General features: G+C 46.1%; 1 protein-coding gene across 1 annotated transcript in view; it reads right to left on the bottom strand.

Moving 5' to 3' along the window:
- Positions 1–7,355: 7,355 nt before the first annotated feature.
- LOC135567659 (lysine-specific demethylase phf2-like) overlaps positions 7,356–16,906 on the bottom strand; it is a gene marked incomplete at both ends in the record, with an annotated part of 41,562 nt that continues 32,011 nt past the window's right edge. Inside the window, 3 exons of the mRNA XM_065014961.1 lie at positions 7,356–7,423; positions 8,092–8,267; positions 8,339–8,457. Of these exons, the coding sequence (XP_064871033.1) occupies positions 7,356–7,423; positions 8,092–8,267; positions 8,339–8,457 (363 nt within the window). The remainder of the gene's footprint in view (positions 7,424–8,091; positions 8,268–8,338; positions 8,458–16,906) is intronic.

Raw genomic sequence — 16,906 nt, 5'->3', positions numbered from 1 at the left:
TTTTTCCTTTTCCTTTTCCTTTTTCCTTTTCCTTTGATGCCTCGTGATTTGACTATTGCTCTGTTTAAGTAGACTGTGATTTTGCTGTGGTCTGATAGGGGTGTCTGTGGGCTGACTGTGAACGCTCTGAGAGACTCTGGGTTGAGGTCAGTGATAAAGTAGTCTACAGTACTACTGCAAAGAGATGAGCTATAGGTGTACCTACCATAGGAGTCCCCTCGAAGCCTACCATTGACTATGTACATACCCAGCGTGCGACAGAGCTTTGCTGACCAACTGGCAGTCTTCACTGACATTTTCAACATGTCCCTGATTGAGTCTGTAATGACAACATGTTTCAAGCAGACCACCATAGTCCCTGTGCCCAAGAACACTAAGGTGACCTGCCTAAATGACTAGCGACCCGTAGCACTCACGTCTGTAGCCAAGAAGTGCTTTGAAAGGTTGGTCATGGCTCACATCAACACCATCATCCCAGAAACCCTAGACTCACTCCAATTTGCATACCGCCCCAACAGATCCACAGATGATGCAGTCTCTATTGCACTCCACACTGCCCTTTCCCACCTGGACAAAAGAAACACCTGTGTGAGAATGCTTGAGAATGCTGTTCATAAACTACAGCTCAGCGTTCAACACCATAGTCCCCTCAAAGCTCATCAATAAGCTAAGGACCCTGGGACTAAACACCTCCCTCTGCAACTGGATCCTGGACTTCCTGACGGGCCGCCCCCAGGTGGTAAGGGTAGGTAACAACACATCCTCCACGCTGATCATAAACATGGGGGCCCCTCAGGGGTGCGTTCTCAGCCCCCTCCTGTACTCCCTGTTCACTCATGACTGCACGGCCAGGCACGACTCCAACACCATCATTAAGGTTGCCAATGACACAACAGTGGTAGGCCTGATCAACGACAATGATGAGACAGCCTATAGGGAGGAGGTCAGAGACCTGGCCAGGTGGTTCCAGGACAACAACCTCTCCCTCAACGTAGCCAAGACTAAGGAGATGTTTGTGGACTACAGGAAAAGGAGGACCGAGCACGTCCCCATTCTCATCGACGGGGCTTTAGTGGAGCAAGTTGAGAGCATCAAGTTCCTTGGTGTCCACATCAACAACAAACTAACATGGTCCAAACACACCAAGACAGTCGTGAAGAGGGCACGACAAAGCCTATTTCCCCCTCAGGAGACTAAAAATATTTGGTATGGGTCCTGAGATCCTCAAAAGGTTCTACAGCTGCAACATTGAGAGCATCCTGACTGGTTGTATCACTGCCTGGTATGACAATTGCTCGGCTTCTGACCACAAGGCACTACAGATGGTAGTGCGAACGGCCCAGTACATCACTGGGGCTAAGCTACCTGCCATCCAGGACCTCTACACCAGGCGGTGTCAGAGGAAGGACTTAAAAATGGTCAAAGACCCCAGCCACCCCAGTCATAGACTGTTCTCTCTACTACCGCATGGCAAGCGGTACCGGAGCGCCAAGTCTAGGACAAAAAGGATTCTAAACAGCTTCTACCCCCAAGCCATAACACTCCTGAACAGCCAATCAAATGACTACCCAGACTATTTGCATTGTGTGTAAAATATTGTGTGATATAGCTTGGAAAATAAATCAACGTGACTCTGGATGACAACATAATGATGTTTGTTTCCAACATTACGGCTGTTTTCCTAAAGACATGGGAGTCCACTTCATGTTCTGTTTCCTTGGCTTCCTTACTTCCTAATATGAAGACACTGGTATCACGGCAACACTACACACACACAGCCATATGTGATCTCTATTGCTACTTGACTGCTTTTTAAACCATCACATGGAATTCATTAACGACCTCATGGAAGGAAGGAGTGGATATTCCAGAATGTTCTACTCTTAGAACTCCTCATTAGGTTGTTCTCTCCACGGAATGTAGAAATGGAAATATCAGAGTGTAATTCAAGTATTTAGTTCTGGGATGTTAGCTGGCTAATAGGACAGCTGAGTTGGAACTATTAGCATTACTTCCCAAATGGAATCTTCTTCCTTATGCACTACCTTTAACTAGGGTGATATTTGGGACTTTGTCTTGGGAATGGGATCTAGACACTCCATGGACATAACTGTGATACCCACCTGACACAATTGCGCTGACCTGACCCCAACCATAATGAGCTCAGATATTTTCTAGCCACATGGTCCTTCGTATATTATTGGTGACTTAAGGAGAGGAGAAAACATACCCTGGGAAGAGAGGGGAGGTGGTAACATACCCTGGGAAGAGAGGGGAGGAGGTAACATACCCTGGGAAGAGAGGGGAGGAGGTAACATACCCTGGGAAGAGAGGGGAGGAGGTAACATACCCTGGGAAGAGAGGGGAGGAGGTAACATACCCTGGGAAGAGAGGGGAGGAGGTAACATACCCTGGGAAGAGGTAACATACCCTGGGAAGAGAGGGGAGGAGGTAACATACCCTGGGAAGAGGTAACATACCCTGGGAAGAGAGGGGAGGAGGTAACATACCCTGGGAAGAGAGGGGAGGAGGTAACATACCCTGGGAGGAGAGGGGAGGAGGTAACATACCCTGGGAAGAGAGGGGAGGAGGTAACATACCCTGGGAAGAGAGGGGAGGAGGTAACATACCCTGGGAAGAGAGGGGAGGAGGTAACATACCCTGGGAAGAGAGGGGGGAGGAGGTAACATACCCTGGGAAGAGAGGGGAGTAGGTAACATACCCTGGGAAGAGAGGGGAGGAGGTAACATACCCTGGGAAGAGAGGGGAAGAGGTAACACACCCTGGGAAGAGAGGGGAGGAGGTAACATACCCTGGGAAGAGAGGGGAGGAGGTAACATACCCTGGGAGGAGGGGGGAGGAGGTAACATACCCTGGGAAGAGAGGGGAGGAGGTAACATACCCTGGGAAGAGAGGGGAGGAGGTAACATACCCTGGGAAGAGGGGGGAGGAGGTAACATACCCTGGGAGGAGGTAACATACCCTGGGAAGAGGTAACATACCCTGGGAAGAGGTAACATACCCTGGGAGGAGGTAACATACCCTGGGAGGAGGTAACATACCCTGGGAGGAGGTAACATACCCTGGGAAGAGGTAACATACCCTGGGAGGAGGTAACATACCCTGGGAAGAGAGGGGAGGAGGTAACATACCCTGGGAAGAGAGGGGAGGAGGTAACATACCCTGGGAAGAGAGGGGAGGAGGTAACATACCCTGGGAAGAGAGGGGGGAGGAGGTAACATACCCTGGGAAGAGAGGGGAGTAGGTAACATACCCTGGGAAGAGAGGGGAGTAGGTAACATACCCTGGGAAGAGAGGGGAGGAGGTAACATACCCTGGGAAGAGAGGGGAAGAGGTAACATACCCTGGGAGGAGGGGAGAGGAGGTAACATACCCTGGGAAGAGAGGGGAGGAGGTAACATACCCTGGGAGGAGGTAACATACCCTGGGAAGAGGTAACATACCCTGGGAAGAGGTAACATACCCTGGGAGGAGGTAACATACCCTGGGAAGAGAGGGGAGGAGGTAACATACCCTGGGAAGAGAGGGGAAGAGGTAACATACCCTGGGAAGAGAGGGGAGGAGGTAACATACCCTGGGAGGAGGTAACATACCCTGGGAAGAGGTAACATACCCTGGGAAGAGGTAACATACCCTGGGAAGAGGTAACATACCCTGGGAGGAGGTAACATACCCTGGGAAGAGAGGGGAAGAGGTAACATACCCTGGGAAGAGAGGGGAGGAGGTAACATACCCTGGGAGGAGGTAACATACCCTGGGAAGAGAGGGGAGGAGGTAACATACCCTGGGAAGAGAGGGGAGGAGGTAACATACCCTGGGAAGAGAGGGGAGGTGGTAACATACCCTGGGAAGAGAGGGGAGGTGGTAACATACCCTGGGCAGAGAGGGGAGGAGGTAACATACCCTGGGAAGAGAGGGGAGGAGGTAACATACCCTGGGAAGAGAGGGGAGGAGGTAACATACCCTGGGAAGAGAGGGGAAGAGGTAACATACCCTGGGAAGAGGTAACATACCCTGGGAGGAGGTAACATACCCTGGGAAGAGAGGGGAGGAGGTAACATACCCTGGGAGGAGAGGGGAGGAGGTAACATACCCTGGGAGAGGTAACATACCCTGGGAGGAGGTAACATACCCTGGGAGGAGGTAACATACCCTGGGAAGAGAGGGGAGGAGGTAACATACCCTGGGAAGAGAGGGGAGGAGGTAACATACCCTGGGAAGAGAGGGGAGGAGGTAACATACCCTGGGAAGAGGTAACATACCCTGGGAAGAGAGGGGAGGAGGTAACATACCCTGGGAAGAGAGGGGAGGAGGTAACATACCCTGGGAAGAGAGGGGAGGTGGTAACATACCCTGGGGGGAGGTAACATACCCTGGGAAGAGAGGGGAGGAGGTAACATACCCTGGGAAGAGGTAACATACCCTGGGAAGAGAGGGGAGGAGGTAACATACCCTGGGAAGAGGTAACATACCCTGGGAAGAGAGGGGAGGAGGTAACATACCCTGGGAAGAGAGGGGAGGTGGTAACATACCCTGGGAAGAGAGGGGAGGAGGTAACATACCCTGGGAGGAGGTAACATACCCTGGGAGGAGGTAACATACCCTGGGAGGAGGTAACATACCCTGGGAAGAGAGGGGAGGAGGTAACATACCCTGGGAGGAGAGGGGAGGAGGTAACATACCCTGGGAAGAGAGGGGAGGAGGTAACATACCCTGGGAAGAGAGGGGGGAGGAGGTAACATACCCTGGGAAGAGAGGGGGGAGGAGGTAACATACCCTGGGAAGAGAGGGGAGGAGGTAACATACCCTGGGAAGAGAGCGGAGGAGGTAACATACCCTGGGAAGAGGTAACATACCCTGGGAAGAGGTAACATACCCTGGGAAGAGGTAACATACCCTGGGAGGAGGTAACATACCCTGGGAAGGGGTAACATACCCTGGGAAGAGGTAACATACCCTGGGAAGAGAGGGGAGGAGGTAACATACCCTGGGAAGAGAGGGGAGGAGGTAACATACCCTGGGAAGAGAGGGGAGGAGGTAACATACCCTGGGAAGAGAGGGGAGGAGGTAACATACCCTGGGAAGAGAGGGGAGGAGGTAACATACCATGGGAAGAGAGGGGAGGAGGTAACATACCCTGGGAAGAGAGGGGAGGAGGTAACATACCCTGGGAAGAGAGGGGAGGAGGTAACATACCCTGGGAGGAGGTAACATACCCTGGGAGGAGGTAACATACCCTGGGAGGAGGTAACATACCCTGGGAAGAGAGGGGAGGAGGTAACATACCCTGGGAAGAGAGGGGAGGTGGTAACATACCCTGGGAAGAGAGGGGAGGTGGTAACATACCCTGGGAGGAGGTAACATACCCTGGGAGGAGGTAACATACCCTGGGAAGAGAGGGGAGGAGATAACATACCCTGGGAGGAGAGGGGAGGAGGTAACATACCCTGGGAAGAGAGGGGAGGAGGTAACATACCCTGGGAAGAGAGGGGAGGAGGTAACATACCCTGGGAGGGGGGAGGTAACATACCCTGGGAAGAGAGGGGAGGAGGTAACATACCCTGGGAAGAGGTAACATACCCTGGGAAGAGGTAACATACCCTGGGAAGAGGTAACATACCCTGGGAAGAGAGGGGAGGAGGTAACATACCCTGGGAGGAGAGGGGAGGAGGTAACATACCCTGGGAAGAGAGGGGAGGAGGTAACATACCCTGGGAAGAGAGGGGAGGAGGTAACATACCCTGGGAGGAGGTAACATACCCTGGGAAGAGAGGGGAGGAGGTAACATACCCTGGGAGGAGAGGGGAGGAGGTAACATACCCTGGGAAGAGAGGGGAGGAGGTAACATACCCTGGGAAGAGAGGGGAGGAGGTAACATACCCTGGGAAGAGGTAACATACCCTGGGAAGAGGTAACATACCCTGGGAAGAGGTAACATACCCTGAGAAGAGGTAACATACCCTGGGAAGAGAGGGGAAGAGGTAACATACCCTGGGAAGAGGTAACATACCCTGGGAAGAGAGGGGAGGAGGTAACATAGCCTGGGAGGAGGGGGGAGGAGGTAACATACCCTGGGAAGAGAGGGGAGGAGGTAACATACCCTGGGAGGAGGGGGGAGGAGGTAACATACCCTGGGAGGAGGGGGAGGAGGTAACATACCCTGGGAGGAGGGGGGAGGAGGTAACATACCCTGGGAGGAGAGGGGAGGAGGTAACATACCCTGGGAGGAGGGGGGAGGAGGTAACATACCCTGGGAAGAGAGGGGAGGAGGTAACATACCCTGGGAAGAGAGGGGAGGAGGTAACATACCCTGGGAAGAGAGGGGAGGAGGTAACATACCCTGGGAAGAGAGGGGAGGAGGTAACATACCCTGGGAAGAGAGGGGAGGAGGTAACATACCCTGGGAAGAGGGGAGGAGGTAACATACCCTGGGAAGAGGGGAGGAGGTAACATACCCTGGGAAGAGAGGGGAGGAGGTAACATACCCTGGGAAGAGAGGGGAGGAGGTAACATACCCTGGGAAGAGAGGGGAGGAGGTAACATACCCTGGGAAGAGGTAACATACCCTGGGAAGAGGTAACATACCCTGGGAAGAGAGGGGAAGAGGTAACATACCCTGGGAAGAGGTAACATACCCTGGGAAGAGAGGGGAGGAGGTAACATACCCTGGGAGGAGGGGGGAGGAGGTAACATACCCTGGGAAGAGAGGGGAGGAGGTAACATACCCTGGGAGGAGGGGGAGGAGGTAACATACCCTGGGAGGAGGGGGAGGAGGTAACATACCCTGGGAGGAGAGGGGAGGAGGTAACATACCCTGGGAGAGGAGGTAACATACCCTGGGAAGAGAGGGGAGGAGGTAACATACCCTGGGAAGAGAGGGGAGGAGGTAACATACCCTGGGAAGAGAGGGGAGGAGGTAACATACCCTGGGAAGAGAGGGGAGGAGGTAACATACCCTGGGAAGAGAGGGGAGGAGGTAACATACCCTGGGAAGAGAGGGGAGGAGGTAACATACCCTGGGAAGAGAGGGAGGAGGTAACATACCCTGGGAAGAGAGGGGAGGAGGTAACATACCCTGGGAAGAGGTAACATACCCTGGGAAGAGAGGGGAGGAGGTAACATACCCTGGGAAGAGAGGGGAGGAGGTAACATACCCTGGGAAGAGAGGGGAGGAGGTAACATACCCTGGGAAGAGAGGGGAGGAGGTAACATACCCTGGGAAGAGAGGGGAGGAGGTAACATACCCTGGGAAGAGAGGGGAGGAGGTAACATACCCTGGGAAGAGAGGGGAGGAGGTAACATACCCTGGGAAGAGAGGGGAGGAGGTAACATACCTTGACAGCAGAGGGGAGGAGCTTTGGCTTCTTGGATGGGTGGATTGGGTCTTTGATGTTTGACAGGACTGGAACAGGAAGAGAAGAGACAGTCAATCAACAACTAGTAAATCAGAAGAGACAGTCAATACACAACTAGTAAATCAGAAGAGACAGTCAATACACAACTAGTAAATCAGAAGAGACAGTCAATACACAACTAGTAAATCAGTAGAATTAATTATTAAGTAAATACATCATTGTATACAGTATACTTTTTCCTATCTAGTCTCTGTCTCAGTGTCTCTGTCTCAGTGTCTCTGACCTCAGTGTCTCTGTCTCTCAGTGTCTCTGTCTCTCAGTGTCTCTGTCTCTCAGTGTCTCTGTCTCTCAGTCTCTCAGTCTCTCTGTCTCAGTGTCTCTGTCTCAGTGTCTCTGTCTCAGTGTCTCTGTCTCTCAGTGTCTCTGTCTCTCAGTGTCTCAGTCTCTCAGTGTCTCTGTCTCTCAGTGTCTCTGTCTCTCTGTCTCAGTGTCTCTGTCTCTCAGTGTCTCTGTCTCTCAGTGTCTCTGTCTCTCAGTGTCTCTGTCTCTCAGTGTCTCTGTCTCTCAGTGTCTCTGTCTCTCAGTGTCTCTGTCTCTCAGTGTCTCTGTCTCTCAGTGTCTCTGTCTCTCAGTGTCTCTGTCTCTGTCTCAGTAGTCACAGGACCATTTTCTCTCCAGTAGTAGTTTGTCATCTTTATGTGTCAGTAGTACTCACAGGATAAGTCCCTCTTGACGGCGTTCTTTTTCCTCCTGATGGGGAACTCATCAATCTTCAACTCTCCTTCGTCTGACACGTACTCGTACTCGTCTCTCACCGGCTTGGTCTTGTCCTCCTTTAGGTTTTGTAACGAGCTGAACACACTGGAGTTGGTCTGGGGCTTCAGCTTAGAACTGGGGGGGGGGACACAGGACAGTAAGGAACAGTCACAGACAGACACAACACATGTACACAGTATACATACCCTAGTAACTTCTTGTGTGTCAATGAGAATGAAAACTTGTCTTTGTTGCCTGATAGTGGCGTTCTCTCAAACTTGTGCTCTTCAGTTTCCATCTTCAGTAAGGAATCTGGTTTGCTGTTCTGTAACGGATATGAACAACAACGAGAACGTAATGTTACGTTTTAGAGGAAGAAGGACATACAACATGTTTATAACAAGGGAGAAAAGAAAAAGCCATATCTCAGACTGGCCAATAAAAATAAAAGATTAAGATGGACAACAGAACACAGACACTGGACAGAGGAACTCTGCCTAGAAGGCCAGCATCCCGGAGTCGCCTCTTCACTGTTGATGTTGGGACTGGACAGAGGAACTCTGCCTAGAAGGGCAGCATCCCGGAGTCACGTCTTTACTGTTGACGTTGTGACTGGACAGAGGAACTCTGCCTAGAAGGCCAGCATCCCGGAGTCGCCTCTTCACTGTTGACGTTGTGACTGGACAGAGGAACTCTGCCTAGAAGGCCAGCATCCCAGAGTCACCTCTTCACTGTTGATGTTGGGACTGGACAGAGGAACTCTGCCTAGAAGGGCAGCATCCCAGAGTCACCTCTTCACTGTTGACGTTGTGACTGGACAGAGGAACTCTGCCTAGAAGGCCAGCATCCCAGAGTCACCTCTTCACTGTTGACGTTGTGACTAGTGTTTTGTGGGTATTATTTAATGAAGCTGCCAGTTGAGGACTTGTGAGGCGTCTGTTTCTCAAACTAGACACACTAATGTACTTGTCCTCGTGCTCAGTTGTGCACCGCGGCCTCCCACTCCTCTTTCTATTCTGGTTGGAGACCGTTTGTGCTGTTCTGTGAAGGGAGTAGTACACAGCGTTGAACCAGATCTTCAGTTTCTTGCCAATTTCTCACATGGAATAGCCTTCGTTTCTCAGAACAAGAATAGACTGACGAGTTTCAGGAAAAAGTTATTTGTTTCGGGCCATTTTGAGCCTGTAATCGAACCAACAAATGCTGATGCTCCAGATACTCAACTAGTCTAAAGAAGGCCAGTTTTACTGCTTCTTTAATCAGGACAACAGTTAACAGCTGTGCTAACATAATTGCAAAATGGTTTTCTAATGATCAATTAGCCTTTTAAAATGATAAACTTGTATAAGTTAACACAACGTGCCATTGGAACACAGGAGTGATGGTTGTTGATAATGGGCCTCTGTACGCCTATGTAGATATTCCATTGGAACACAGGACTGATGGTTGCTGATAATGGGCCTCTGTACGCCTATGTAGATATTCCATTGGAACACAGGAGTGATGGTTGCTGATAATGGGCCTCTGTACGCCTATGTAGATATTCCATTCAAAATAAGCCGTTTCCAGCTACAATAGTCATTTACAACATTAACAATGTCTACACTGTATTTCTGGTCAATTCTGTTATTTTAAATGGACAAAAAATGTGCTTTTCTTTCAAAAACAAAGACATTTCTAAGTGACCCTAAACTTTTAAATGGTAGTATCTATCTACCAGGGTCTCCAGAAGAAGTGGTCTACCCTACTCTGATAAATATATATCTACCAGGGTCTCCAGAAGAAGTGGTCTACCCTACTCTGATAAATATATATCTACCAGGGTCTCCAGTCCATCAGAGAAACAGAGGTGGTCTGTGATTATCCATCTACCAGGTCCTATAGAAGATGTGGTCTGTGATTATCCATCTACCAGGTCCTATAGAAGATGTGGTCTGTGATTATCCATCTACCAGGTCCTATAGAAGATGTGGTCTGTGATTATCCATCTACCAGGTCCTATAGAAGATGTGGTCTGTGATTATCCATCTACCAGGTCCTATAGAAGATGTGGTCTGTGATTATCCATCTACCAGGTCCTATAGAAGATGTGGTCTGTGATTATCCATCTACCAGGTCCTATAGAAGATGTGGTCTGTGATTATCCATCTACCAGGTCCTATAGAAGATGTGGTCTGTGATTATCCATCTACCAGGTCCTATAGAAGATGTGGTCTGTGATTATCCATCTACCAGGTCCTATAGAAGATGTGGTCTGTGATTATCCATCTACCAGGTCCTATAGAAGATGTGGTCTGTGATTATCCATCTACCAGGTCCTATAGAAGATGTGGTCTGTGATTATCCATCTACCAGGTCCTATAGAAGATGTGGTCTGTGATTATCCATCTACCAGGTCCTATAGAAGATGTGGTCTGTGATTATCCATCTACCAGGTCCTATAGAAGATGTGGTCATGTGGTCTGTGATTATCCATCTACCAGGTCCTATAGAAGATGTGGTCTGTGATTATCCATCTACCAGGTCCTATAGAAGATGTGGTCTGTGATTATCCATCTACCAGGTCCTATAGAAGATGTGGTCTGTGATTATCCATCTACCAGGTCCTATAGAAGATGTGGTCTGTGATTATCCATCTACCAGGTCCTATAGAAGATGTGGTCTGTGATTATCCATCTACCAGGTCCTATAGAAGATGTGGTCTGTGATTATCCATCTACCAGGTCCTATAGAAGATGTGGTCTGTGATTATCCATCTACCAGGTCCTATAGAAGATGTGGTCTGTGATTATCCATCTACCAGGTCCTATAGAAGATGTGGTCTGTGATTATCCATCTACCAGGTCCTATAGAAGATGTGGTCTGTGATTATCCATCTACCAGGTCCTATAGAAGATGTGGTCTGTGATTATCCATCTACCAGGTCCTATAGAAGATGTGGTCTGTGATTATCCATCTACCAGGTCCTATAGAAGATGTGGTCTGATCTGCCCTTAGTAGCTCTGACCGGTCTGCATCTCCATCTACCAGTCCATGTGTTAGTGTTTGAGCTGCAGCTAGTCCCACTCTTTAGAGGGACCAGGACCCTTGGAATGACTACAGACATTACAACCGGAACACTTTGGCGTACAAGTTTCCACGAAACTAAAGCCGACTAATGTCTTCCGTTCGCTCCAACTAAGCTGTCCTCCAGAACCCACCCCCCATGTTATCCAGCTATAATGACACAACAGCCTCCTGAGAGCAGGACCGCATCCTACATGGAGCCCTATACGCTGTAGCCAACTACTTTGGACCAAGAGTCCTCTACACCTTATAGGGGAATAGGGTAGCATTTGGGAGCCCCTTCCACCAGCAGGACCCCGGGGCAGATGTGAATGCTTATGGGTGGAATGTTGTGGATATGACATAGTTGTGAGGACTGAGACGGTTGGCTGGGCCTGGGTTCTAGAAGCTTTGAACAGTTCCAGCACTCTAATTGTGAGTAAAAACCGCAGTGTTAGTTTAGCTGATTACTATGATCGATAGTGTGTTAATCACTTTACCATTATACCACGGTTTTCTGCTGGACTTCTCAGCTTCTCGAGCTTTAATAGAACAGAACCATTTGTATCTTCTTTGAAACAGCATCCAGCTTGAATTGGGTTCATTGTTCCGTTTACTTTGTTCCATGTGTTTTTAAAGCAGGCCAAGACAGCCTTGACTCAATCTATTCTGGGATGTTACCTTTCATTTTCAAATCAAACTATTATATATCTTAACTAAATTAACTACTCTATCTTACCTAAACTAACTTAACTACTCTGTATATAACTTAACTAACTACTCTGTATGTCACCTAACTTAACTAACTATATCTTACCTAACTTAACTAACTATATCTTACCTAACTTAATTATTCTATATCTTACCTAACTTAACTAACTATATCTTACCTAACTTAATTATTCTATATCTTACCTAACTTAACTAACTACTCTGTATCTAACTTAACTAACTACTCTGTATGTCACCTAACTTAACTAACTATATCTTACCTAACTTAACTAACTATATCTTACCTAACTTAACTATTCTATATCTTACCTAACTTAACTATTCTATATCTTACCTAACTTAACTAACTACTCTGTATCTAACTAACTACTCTGTATCTAACTTAACTAACTACTCTGTATCTACCTTAACTAACTACTCTATATCTAACTTAACTAACTACTCTATATCTAACTTAACTAACTATTCTATATATAACTTAACTAACTATTCTATATCTAACTTAACTAACTACTCTATATCTAACTTAACTAACTACTCTATATCTAACTTAACTAACTATTCTATATCTAACTTAACTAACTACTCTGTATCTAACTAACTACTCTATATCTAACTTAACTAACTACTCTATATCTAACTTAACTAACTACTCTATACCTAACTTAACTAACTACTCTGTATCTAACTTAACTAACTACTCTATACCTAACTTAACTAACTACTCTATATCTAACTTAACTAACTACTCTATATCTAACTTAACTAACTACTCTGTATCTAACTTAACTACTCTGTATCTAACTTAACTATTCTATATCTTACCTAACTTAACTAACTATTCTATATCTAACTTAACTAACTACTCTGTATCTAACTAACTACTCTGTACCTAACTTAACTAACTACTCTATATCTAACTTAACTAACTACTCTGTATCTAACTTAACTAACTACTCTATATCTAACTTAACTAACTACTCTATATCTAACTAACTACTCTGTATCTAACTAACTACTCTGTATCTAACTAACTACTCTGTATCTAACTTAACTAACTACTCTATATCTAACTTAACTAACTACTCTATATCTAACTAACTACTCTGTATCTAACTAACTACTCTGTATCTAACTTAACTAACTACTCTATATCTAACTTAACTACTCTGTATCTAACTTAACTATTCTATATCTTACCTAACTTAACTAACTACTCTGTATCTAACTAACTACTCTGTATCTAACTTAACTAACTACTCTATATCTAACTTAACTAACTATTCTATATCTTACCTAACTAACTATTCTATATCTTACCTAACTTAACTAACTACTCTGTATCTAACTAACTACTCTGTATCTAACTTAACTAACTACTCTATATCTAACTTAACTAACTATTCTATATCTTACCTAACTAACTATTCTATATCTTACCTAACTTAACTAACTACTCTGTATCTAACTAACTACTCTGTATCTAACTTAACTAACTACTCTATACCTAACTTAACTAACTATTCTATATCTTACCTAACTAACTATTCTATATCTTACCTAACTTAACTAACTACTCTGTATCTAACTAACTACTCTGTATCTAACTTAACTAACTACTCTATATCTAACTTAACTAACTACTCTATATCTAACTAACTACTCTGTATCTAACTAACTACTCTGTATCTAACTTAACTAACTACTCTATATCTAACTTAACTAACTACTCTATATCTAACTAACTACTCTGTATCTAACTAACTACTCTGTATCTAACTAACTACTCTGTATCTAACTTAACTAACTACTCTATATCTAACTTAACTAACTACTCTATATCTAACTAACTACTCTGTATCTAACTAACTACTCTGTATCTAACTAACTACTCTGTATCTTACCTAACTTAACTAACTACTCTATATCTAACTTAACTAACTACTCTGTATCTAACTTAACTAACTACTCTGTACCTAACTTAACTAACTACTCTATATCTAACTTAACTAACTACTCTGTATCTAACTTAACTAACTACTCTGTACCTAACTTAACTAACTACTCTATATCTAACTTAACTAACTACTCTGTATCTAACTTAACTACTCTGTATCTAACTTAACTATTCTATATCTTACCTAACTTAACTATTTTATATCTTACCTAACTTAACTAACTATTCTATATCTAACTTAACTAACTACTCTGTATCTAACTAACTACTCTGTATCTAACTTAACTTAACTAACTACTCTGTACCTAACTTAACTAACTACTCTATATCTAACTTAACTAACTACTCTGTATCTAACTTAACTAACTACTCTATATCTAACTTAACTAACTACTCTATATCTAACTTAACTAACTACTCTATATCTAACTAACTACTCTGTATCTAACTAACTACTCTGTATCTAACTAACTACTCTGTATCTAACTTAACTAACTACTCTATATCTAACTTAACTAACTACTCTATATCTAACTAACTACTCTGTATCTAACTAACTACTCTGTATCTAACTTAACTAACTACTCTATATCTAACTAACTACTCTGTATCTAACTAACTACTCTGTATCTAACTTAACTAACTACTCTATATCTAACTTAACTAACTACTCTATATCTAACTTAACTAACTACTCTATATCTAACTAACTACTCTATATCTAACTAACTACTCTGTATCTAACTAACTACTCTGTATCTAACTTAACTAACTACTCTATATCTAACTTAACTAACTACTCTATATCTAACTAACTACTCTGTATCTAACTAACTACTCTGTATCTAACTAACTACTCTGTATCTAACTAACTACTCTATATCTAACTTAACTAACTACTCTATATCTAACTTAACTAACTACTCTGTCTCTAACTAGTCTGTATTTTCCATAACTTTAACTACATTTTCTAACAACCTAATTTTGACCCAAATTAACCAGAGAGATTAGTGCTTAGGGTTGAATGTTTCCACGCTATACGGAGGGAGCTCTAGCCAACAGACAGCAGAGGGTTAAATGTTTCCACGCTATACGGAGGGAGCTCTAGCCAACAGACAGCAGAGGGGTAAATGTTTCCGCGCTATACGGAGGGAGCTCTAGCCAACAGACAGCAGAGGGTTAAATGTTTCTACGCTATACGGAGTGAGCTCTAGCCAACAGACAGCAGAGGGTTAAATGTTTCCGCGCTATACGGAGGGAGCTCTAGCCAACAGGCAGCAGAGGGTAAAATGTTTCCGCGCTATACGGAGGGAGCTCTAGCCAACAGAGACAGCAGAGGGTTAAATGTTTCCCGCTATACGGAGGGAGCTCTAGCCAACAGACAGCAGAGGGTTAAATGTTTCCGCGCTATACGGAGGGAGCTCTAGCCAACAGACAGCAGAGGGTAAAATGTTTCCGCGCTATACGGAGGGAGCTCTAGCCAACAGAGACAGCAGAGGGTTAAATGTTTCCGCGCTATACGGAGGGAGCTCTAGCCAACAGACAGCAGAGGGTTAAATGTTTCCGCGCTATACGGAGGGAGCTCTAGCCAACAGACAGCAGAGGGTTGAATGTTTCCGCGCTATACGGAGGGAGCTCTAGCCAACAGACAGCAGAGGGTTAAATGTTTCCGCGCTATACGGAGGGAGCTCTAGCCAACAGACAGCAGAGGGTTAAATGTTTCCACGCTATACGGAGGGAGCTCTAGCCAACAGACAGCAGAGGGTTAAATGTTTCCGCGCTATACGGAGGGAGCTCTAGGCAACAGACAGCAGAGGGTTAAATGTTTCCGCGCTATACGGAGGGAGCTCTAGCCAACAGACAGCAGAGGGTTAAATGTTTCGCTATACGGAGGGAGCTCTAGCCAACAGACAGCAGAGGGTTAAATGTTTCCGCTATACGGAGGGAGCTCTAGCCAACAGACAGCAGAGGGTTAAATGTTTCCACGCTATACGGAGGGAGCTCTAGCCAACAGACAGCAGAGGGTTAAATGTTTCCGCGCTATACGGAGGGAGCTCTACCCAACAGACAGCAGAGGGTTAAATGTTTCCACGCTATACGGAGGGAGCTCTAGCCAACAGACAGCAGAGGGTTAAATGTTTCCACGCTATACGGAGGGAGCTCTAGCCAACAGACAGCAGAGGGTTAAATGTTTCCGCGCTATACGGAGGGAGCTCTAGCCAACAGGCAGCAGAGGGTAAAATGTTTCCACGCTATACGGAGGGAGCTCTAGCCAACAGAGACAGCAGAGGGTTAAATGTTTCCGCGCTATACGGAGGGAGCTCTAGCCAACAGACAGCAGAGGGTTAAATGTTTCGCTATACGGAGGGAGCTCTAGCCAACAGACAGCAGAGGGTTAAATGTTTCCGCTATACGGAGGGAGCTCTAGCCAACAGACAGCAGAGGGTTAAATGTTTCCGCGCTATACGGAGGGAGCTCTAGCCAACAGAGACAGCAGAGGGTTAAATGTTTCCGCGCTATACGGAGGGAGCTCTAGCCAACAGAGACAGCAGAGGGTTAAATGTTTTCACGCTATACGGAGGGAGCTCTAGCCAACAGAGACAGCAGAGGGTTAAATGTTTCCACGCTATACGGAGGGAGCTCTAGCCAACAGACAGCAGAGGGTTAAATGTTTCCGCGCTATACGGAGGGAGCTCTAGCCAACAGAGACAGCAGAGGGTTAAATGTTTCCGCGCTATACGGAGGGAGCTCTAGCCAACAGAGACAGCAGAGGGTTAAATGTTTCCACGCTATACGGAGGGAGCTCTAGCCAACAGAGACAGCAGAGGGTTAAATGTTTCCGCTATACGGAGGGAGCTCTAGCCAACAGAGACAGCAGAGGGTTAAATGTTTCCACGCTATACGGAGGGAGCTCTAGCCAACAGAGACAGCAGAGGGTTAAATGTTTCCGCGCTATACGGAGGGAGCTCTAGCCAACAGAGACAGCAGAGGGTTAAATGTTTCCGCGCTATACGGAGGGAGCTCTAGCCAACAGAGATAG

The sequence above is a fragment of the Oncorhynchus nerka genome, unplaced genomic scaffold (assembly GCF_034236695.1).
Source record: "Oncorhynchus nerka isolate Pitt River unplaced genomic scaffold, Oner_Uvic_2.0 unplaced_scaffold_1869, whole genome shotgun sequence".
Lineage (NCBI taxonomy): Eukaryota > Metazoa > Chordata > Actinopteri > Salmoniformes > Salmonidae > Oncorhynchus > Oncorhynchus nerka.
This window is presented reverse-complemented; position numbering and strand designations above follow the sequence as displayed.